The 7,254-nt window shown below is 40.5% G+C and overlaps 1 protein-coding gene across 1 annotated transcript in view; it reads right to left on the bottom strand.

Annotated features, from left to right (window-relative positions):
* Positions 1 to 1,133: 1,133 nt before the first annotated feature.
* HSP90AA1 (heat shock protein 90 alpha family class A member 1) overlaps positions 1,134 to 7,254 on the bottom strand; it is a 7,220-nt gene continuing 1,099 nt past the window's right edge. Inside the window, exons 2-11 of the mRNA XM_019518552.1 lie at positions 6,669 to 6,827; positions 6,205 to 6,571; positions 5,916 to 6,049; positions 5,311 to 5,619; positions 4,488 to 4,653; positions 3,918 to 4,108; positions 3,614 to 3,761; positions 2,704 to 2,972; positions 2,160 to 2,493; positions 1,134 to 1,922 (exon numbers count right to left, since the gene is read on the bottom strand). Coding sequence (XP_019374097.1) covers positions 1,813 to 1,922; positions 2,160 to 2,493; positions 2,704 to 2,972; positions 3,614 to 3,761; positions 3,918 to 4,108; positions 4,488 to 4,653; positions 5,311 to 5,619; positions 5,916 to 6,049; positions 6,205 to 6,571; positions 6,669 to 6,827 — 2,187 coding nt within the window. The 3' untranslated portion in view covers positions 1,134 to 1,812. The remainder of the gene's footprint in view (positions 1,923 to 2,159; positions 2,494 to 2,703; positions 2,973 to 3,613; positions 3,762 to 3,917; positions 4,109 to 4,487; positions 4,654 to 5,310; positions 5,620 to 5,915; positions 6,050 to 6,204; positions 6,572 to 6,668; positions 6,828 to 7,254) is intronic.

Genomic DNA, 7,254 nt, shown 5'->3' with positions numbered 1-7,254 from the left:
CCCAATTGCCTTCCTCCCACTCCTTCACAGGCTGGAACTCTTGTCAGTGTATAGCAACAGCTCTTTAAAAAGCTACAAAATCCACAGGTTTCTCTGGTAAAATGGGAAATCCGTTTTCCTCAGATAAAGAGGAAAAATCTGCATTTTCCTTCATTTTTCTGTGGGAAACTAAACCTGGATCCCTGTTCACTCTTCTTGAGACCCCCACTCTCCTGGAGCAAGCAGACTGGGAAAGACTGAAGTTATGTAGGAAGTGCTTTGGTACTATTATCCTTCCCTCTGGTTAGGCTGGGATGGTCTACAGGGTGCTGTAAATTCACTCTTCCTTCCACGGACTTTCGTTTGCGTTCATTGCCCAGAAATCAACAGAATAACTAAACTGCCTTTCTTTTTTAAGAGCTTCATAAGAATGTCCACACTATGGGCACCCATACACACCAGGTGTCTGGTATCTGCTTCAACATGTGCCAATTGTATGTTGGAGTACCCTTGATTAAATCAAGTCTAGGGGAGCATGCCAAGTTAAAGCACCCCTGAATACATGTGATGCAACAGATACTTTAAAAATTAGAGTGGCTCTCGGAAGCATTCTGAAGCACCACTCCTCACAGCACATGTAAAAGACTTCGAAAGTTTCTACTGCCTCAAGGTCCTGTTCTAGGCAGAACATGTGAAAACAAGTTTGTAAGTACCAAGGAAAAGCAAGCATCTCCCATTTTCTTCCTGGGTACTGCCAAAAACTAATGTTACTCTACTACAGCTGCACCCCGGTAGAAAACTATGTGACTACAACTAGCACCTTAAAAAAGGCCCACTGCAATTAATGAGGGCTGTTGTCAGCTACCTTAACCCTTTGGTTCCTTCTCAGAAGCTCAAGCTTTGGATAAAGAGAGCTTTCCAAGGGGCAGTTGAACACAGACTCCCCAAAAAGGAAAAATAAAAATGAACAAGCAGCAGAACAACAAGGGGTAAATGGGAAAGAAAAAAGGATTCTACAGTTTCTTTTGAGTATCAGACATCTTACATTGCAACTCACTAGTCAGTGACTAGATTTCAGTCAAGTTCAGAGTGATTCTGGCTTTGGAAACAAAAAAATGCATTACTGTTGTCTGGAGAGAAAAAGCTGACTTCACTTTTAGTGTTCATTCATAACACTTTTATTCTTACAGTTCTAGGGTTGAACTGCACATGCAGAGTTGCATAAGACACAAGATTTACAAGTGGATTCTATCCTATGATAGTGCAATCCAGAATCCTTATACAGTATAAAAACCCCAAGAAGTTAACATCAAGACAACCTTGAAACAGTTAGGAGCAAGGTTAAAGCTTCCAAGAATCTTCAGCTCTCGTAGATACCTAGTTACTAGGTACTGAATGTTAGATACATATAGAGTGAAGAGCTGTATAATGTTATATTACAACATCCAGATGTTATGCCATGTCTAAGTTACTTCTTTCTCCAAACTTATGGCAATTAGAATAAGTCAAAAACCCTGCCAACCTGCAGCCAGCAAATACAGACAAAAATAATTACTCCTTGCTTGCCTGTCTAGGGTTGTACAATATTAAAAGGGGGAGAAAAAACAAAAAAGGAAAAACCCCAAAACATTCCCTCAGTGGCATTTTCTCTCACATTAGCTGAAAAAGCAAATGTAACAAAAATAAAGGTATAACATCTTTGAAAATAAATATAAAGAGGGAATGCAGACAGAGTACCAGGTTTTTTGGCAGGTTAACATTCATAATATACAAAATATAACTTATTCATTAGCCAATGAAACATTCACAAGTTTCTGTAAATTAGATGACTATTTAATCCACTTCTTCCATGCGTGATGTGTCATCATCTCCTTCAAGTGGTGGCATCTCTTCAGTGACTGCAGGACTCACCTCTTCTGTAGCAGCATCATCTTCATCGATACCTGGAGAGATGTAGAAGTGACAGACCACTGAAGTTAAAGTTTCCTGGTACTTCTCACAAATGCCTGAGTTTCGTTTCCCACCCCCTGAAGTAAACACACTCTTGGCTACAATTCCTCCCCCCCATTTTGGTCAAGAGGGGATTCCCACTGCTGCAGCATTTCAGAGACAAACATTAGAAACTGCTTTAAATTGCATCAAGAAGAGATTCTAACTAAGAGAAAGTACTTTCTACTTACCTAGGCCAAGTTTGATCATTCTATAAATACGGTTGGCATGTGTCTGGGGATCCTCCAAACTGAAGCCAGAAGACAGGAGCGCAGTTTCGTACAACAGAATGACCAGATCCTTCACAGACTTATCATTCTTGTCTGCCTCTGCTTTCTGCCTCAGTGTTTCAATGATGGAATGATCAGGATTTATCTCGAGGTGTTTCTTTGCTGCCATGTAGCCCATTGTGGAGTTGTCTCTCAAGGCCTGTGCCTTCATGATCCTTTCCATGTTGGCAGTCCAACCATATGTACTTGTTACAATGCAGCATGGGGAAGTAACCAGTCGGTTGGAGACAACAACCTGGAAATGGGTATTACCAAACAGTGAGCTGTTTGTATGGCATTTAGTTGCCATAGTCTGCGAGGCACTTATGTTATTTACTAGCTACAGAGCACATGGTGTTCAGTTGGTCATATTTAATGCATGGTATCACTGTGAAAAAAATTACTTCACAGAAAAAAGTCTCATACCAAAGTTAACCCAAGACTGCCTACACGCACAGATTCTTACCTTCTCCACTTTCTTCTCAAGAATATCTTTCATGATTTTGCAGAGGTTTTCAAATTTGGCCTTTTTCTCTTCCTGTTTCTTCTTCTCCTCTTCATCCTCTGGGAGCTCCAAACCCTCTTTTGTTACAGAAACCAGGGTCTTGCCTTCAAATTCTTTTAGCTGCTGCACACAGTACTCATCAATAGGTTCAATCATGTAGATTACCTCCAGACCATGTTTGCGAAGGCGCTCCACAAAAGCAGAGTTGGCTACCTGATCTTTGGTTTCACCTAAAAATAAACAAAAAAAGCCCCAGATATTTTAATCTGTGCCTCAATACCCAAGGTATGGATGATCTCTATTGCAGAGATTCTCAGCATTCAATTGTCCCAGAAGAAAGAGGATATTCTCAAGCTGGATCTTAAACTGCTAGAAGGAACAGCTGGCTCAAACGCACAGCTTCTAGTGCTCATGGCAAAGAACCCCTTTTCATTTGCAAGTCCAGTTTCCTGAAGCACCACTGAAACACTCCAAGTTCAACTGTCTCTAGGCCATTAAGTCACCTGTACAGTGACTAATGGATTAAATGCAACAGAACACCTTTAGATGCATGATGTACTAGAATACATGCTGCATGTTGTACCAGGTGTTTAATTGCTGCATCTTCCAAGGGAGATGGTACTCTCCCTTACCTCCAGAAGGAGAAGGGAGAAGCACCTGGTTGGAGTCACATGACCCCAGCACATTTTCCTGCCTAGGCAGGGGGTCAGACTCAAAGATCCATTGAGGTCCCTTCCAACCCTAGCATCTATGACTCTTGCAAACATGTTTTAAAACTGCTGTTGTTACCAATCATTATTCTATCCTGTACCCAACGCTACTTAAAGATACAATCAAAACTTTTTGAGCAGCCACTCTGCTATCAGCTTACCTGTTATGTAATAGATGTGTTTCTGGTTTTCCTTCATCCGTGTGCAATAATCTTTCAGAGAAACCATCTCATCGCCAGACGCAGAAGTGTAGTATCTCAACAGTTCTGAGAGTTTCTTGCGATTCTGAGAATCTTCATGTATGCCAAGCTGAAAAAGAATTGGCAAAGGGCTTCTATCACACATTATGGAACAATAAGCTGCAGTACTAATTGTAGTTACACAACACTGACAATTTAATAGTTTTGACCAGTGACCATATGGGGAGCAGGGGGATAGTCAAATTTTTGCTACAACAAGACCAACCTTAATGTTCTTGGAAAATTGTTCATAGAACTTCTTGTAGTTCTCCTTGTCTTCTGCTAACTCAGTGAAGAGTTCCAAGCACTTCTTGACCAAGTTCTTTCTGATGACTTTCAAAATCTTGCTCTGCTGCAGCATTTCACGGGAAATGTTCAGAGGAAGATCCTCAGAATCCACAACCCCCCTCATGAAGTCTGTTATAAAAAACAACACCCACAACAAAAACATGATCATATGCTGCTATTTATCTAATATAGAGTCTCAGGAAAGGACTTTAAGGGGTAACTTCTGCAAGATGCAGACACCTGAATACATACATCCATTATTCAAGCTTCTATCTCTTGCAAAAGGTACCCCTAAAAAAACATAAAAGCCACCTGAAGATGTATTGGGAGAAATAAAGGAAGTGGATTTGTGACCAATTCTTTTCAGAATGCTGCCTAATAAGCTTCCACAAATTGAAAGATGTGTTCTGCTCCCCAAGGGGGTTTTATTTGAAAGTATCATGCACACTATACTGCTTGTGTAAGTGATCACAGATCAGGTATATGTAGGTATAAATAACCTACTTACTCAGATATTCAGGGATCAGCTCCTCACAGTTGTCCATGATGAATACTCTGCGCACATATAGCTTAATGTTGTTCTTTTTCTTTCTGTTCTCAAAGAGATCGAATGGTGCACGTCTTGGAACAAACAGGAGAGCTCTGAATTCCAGCTGCCCTTCCACAGAGAAGTGCTGCAAGATAAGCCATAATTAAAAAAAATATATCTGAAATTGTTTTATGACATTATACTACTTATGGATAGTGTGGCTGGCTGTACTTTCTGAAGCAGTGTAGTTGTACTCTGCCAATTCCAGACAAAACTGAGTTTGTGCTCTAAGGCACGTTAAGAAAGAAGCCAGTTTCCACTGGCAACCCTATATCAAAGGATTTCTTGGTTCTCTAAATAGTGAAGTTTCAACTGTGCAACAGAAAAGGTTTAATCATCTTTAGCCAGAGATGAAATACCTTGATAATTAACATTATATTTTTAAAAGCTTGGTTTTTATGCAGGAATTTAATTCAGTTATCAAATCCTAGAAGCGTAAACAACTTCAAGCTTACTGAAATCCTGAAAAACAGCACTGCTACCCACAATGTTTATAAGCCTGCACTTTGGTTCTGCCCATGCCTGAAGAACCTCAGTAAATATAATTAGAGAACAGGCTTGAATATATTTTTACTGCAGTTCTAATGTAATTTTACAGTATGTTATTCATCTAGGCAAGAGGTTTTAAGTAGAAAAGAACTGCTTGTTATAAGTAGTGCCAGATGCAGGATCTCTTCAGGCTCAAATCATTAGGAATTCATATACTTATCCTGGATGCTGCTCCAGGCCACTCAGAACTTACTTTCACTGCCAAGTGATCTTCCCAGTCATTGGTCAGACTTTTGTAGAATTCTCCATATTCCTCATTGGTAATGTCATCTGGGTTCCGGGTCCAAATGGGCTTTGTCTTATTCAGCTCTTCCTGATCAATATATTTTTCCTTGATCTTCTTTTTCTTCTTCTTGTCTCCATCTTTCTTTTCTTCCTCTTCATCAGAGCCAACATCCTCAATCTCTGGTTTGTCTTCTGTTTTCTCTTCCTTTTCCTCTTTTTCTTCCTCCTTTTCTTCTGCTTCATCATCACTCACTTCCTTATCACGTTCTTTCTCCACCTACCAAAAGGTTACAAAAAAATTAAATAGACATTTAATTATATTGAACAATTGTCAGAACTCCTAGTGGTGAAAAAAAACCCACCAGCCACCTCATGCTCCCTCACCCGCTCTTTTGAGGTTGTGCCATAAGGTTATTTTTTGAGGTCATGCCATAACCTTATTTGGTGTTCAAGGGAATATGAATAAATGAATGAATATGGGTTAAAGTAGCTCTCTGCAGTAGTTGGAATTTTTATAATGGGACTATTTGAAACATAGTAATAAACTAAGACATACATTTTGAAAATACTTACAAAGAGCGTGATTGGATAGCCAATGAATTGAGAATGCTTCTTCACAATTTCCTTGATTCGCCTTTCCTCCAAATACTCGGTCTGATCCTCCTTAAGGTGTAGAATAACCTTAGTGCCACGGCCCAGAGGTTCCCCTAAAATACAGGATTGAATTGTTTTTTTTATAGAATGCTTTAAAAAAAACCCCAAAGTTGTCTCATCAGTTAAGAAACTTGTGAACATTGCAATCTTGAAGTCATAAACATAGAAAAAACTTTAAACAATCCCCCAAAAACCAATAACATCTTACCATTATCAAGCCTGACAGTGAAGGATCCCCCAGCTGAAGACTCCCAAGCATACTGCTCATCATCATTATGCTTTGTGATCACTGTCACCTTCTCAGCAACCAAGTAGGCAGAGTAAAAACCAACACCAAACTGGCCGATCATAGATATATCAGCACCTGCCTGCAGTGCTTCCATGAAGGCTTTGGTGCCAGACTTGGCAATAGTACCAAGGTTGTTCACTAGGTCAGCCTTAGTCATCCCTATGCCTGTATCCACAATGGTCAGGGTACGATCATGCTTGTTGGGAATAAGGTTAATTTTCAAATCTTTTCCAGAATCCAGCTTGCTTGGGTCAGTCAAGCTTTCGTATCTGATCTTGTCCAGCGCCTATAAAACAGTAGCAACATTTAGGCCTCAGTCCTGTCTCTGAACATTTTGTTAGCTTTTTGCTGTCCAAAGACCCCTCTATTAAATGAGTACTTACATCTGAAGAATTGGAAATCAGCTCCCTCAGAAAGATTTCCTTGTTGGAATAGAAAGTGTTAATGATCAGGGACATCAGCTGAGCTATCTCAGCCTGGAAGGCAAAGGTCTCCACCTCCTCCTCCATTGGTTGGTCTTGAGTCTGCACAGCTTCCGGCATCTGTGGAGAGAACAGTATTGCAGTGGTATAAAATGGCTCTTAAAAATAAGCCAGGCACACGTGCTTCATCTGCAGCAGGTCACTCATCTAACCAACTGCTTCCAGTACTTCTTGGGAGGGAGGGGTCAATGAGACCCTAGAAGCAAAACACACCTAGAACAGACTCTGCTAGTACAAGACTCTCAGCCAGAATTCCCTTTTACAGCAGAAAGGACCCTTCAGCACCAACTCATGAGACTGTAAAGCCTGGGAGTAAGCAAATGTCCTTTGATCAACACAGCTACAACCTACACCTGAGAGCAAGCAAAGCACAGGCAGTCCCCAGAACTGGAATAAGCCACATTTTGAAGTCCTACTAAGAAGAATATTACTGTGATGCTATCACTCAATTTGTTGTTTTTGGTTTGTTGGGGGGGGGGGGGGGGGG

This window comes from Gavialis gangeticus, unplaced genomic scaffold (assembly GCF_001723915.1).
Source record: "Gavialis gangeticus isolate Ggan-Ray unplaced genomic scaffold, GavGan_comp1, whole genome shotgun sequence".
Classification (NCBI taxonomy): Eukaryota; Metazoa; Chordata; order Crocodylia; family Gavialidae; genus Gavialis; species Gavialis gangeticus.
This window is presented reverse-complemented; position numbering and strand designations above follow the sequence as displayed.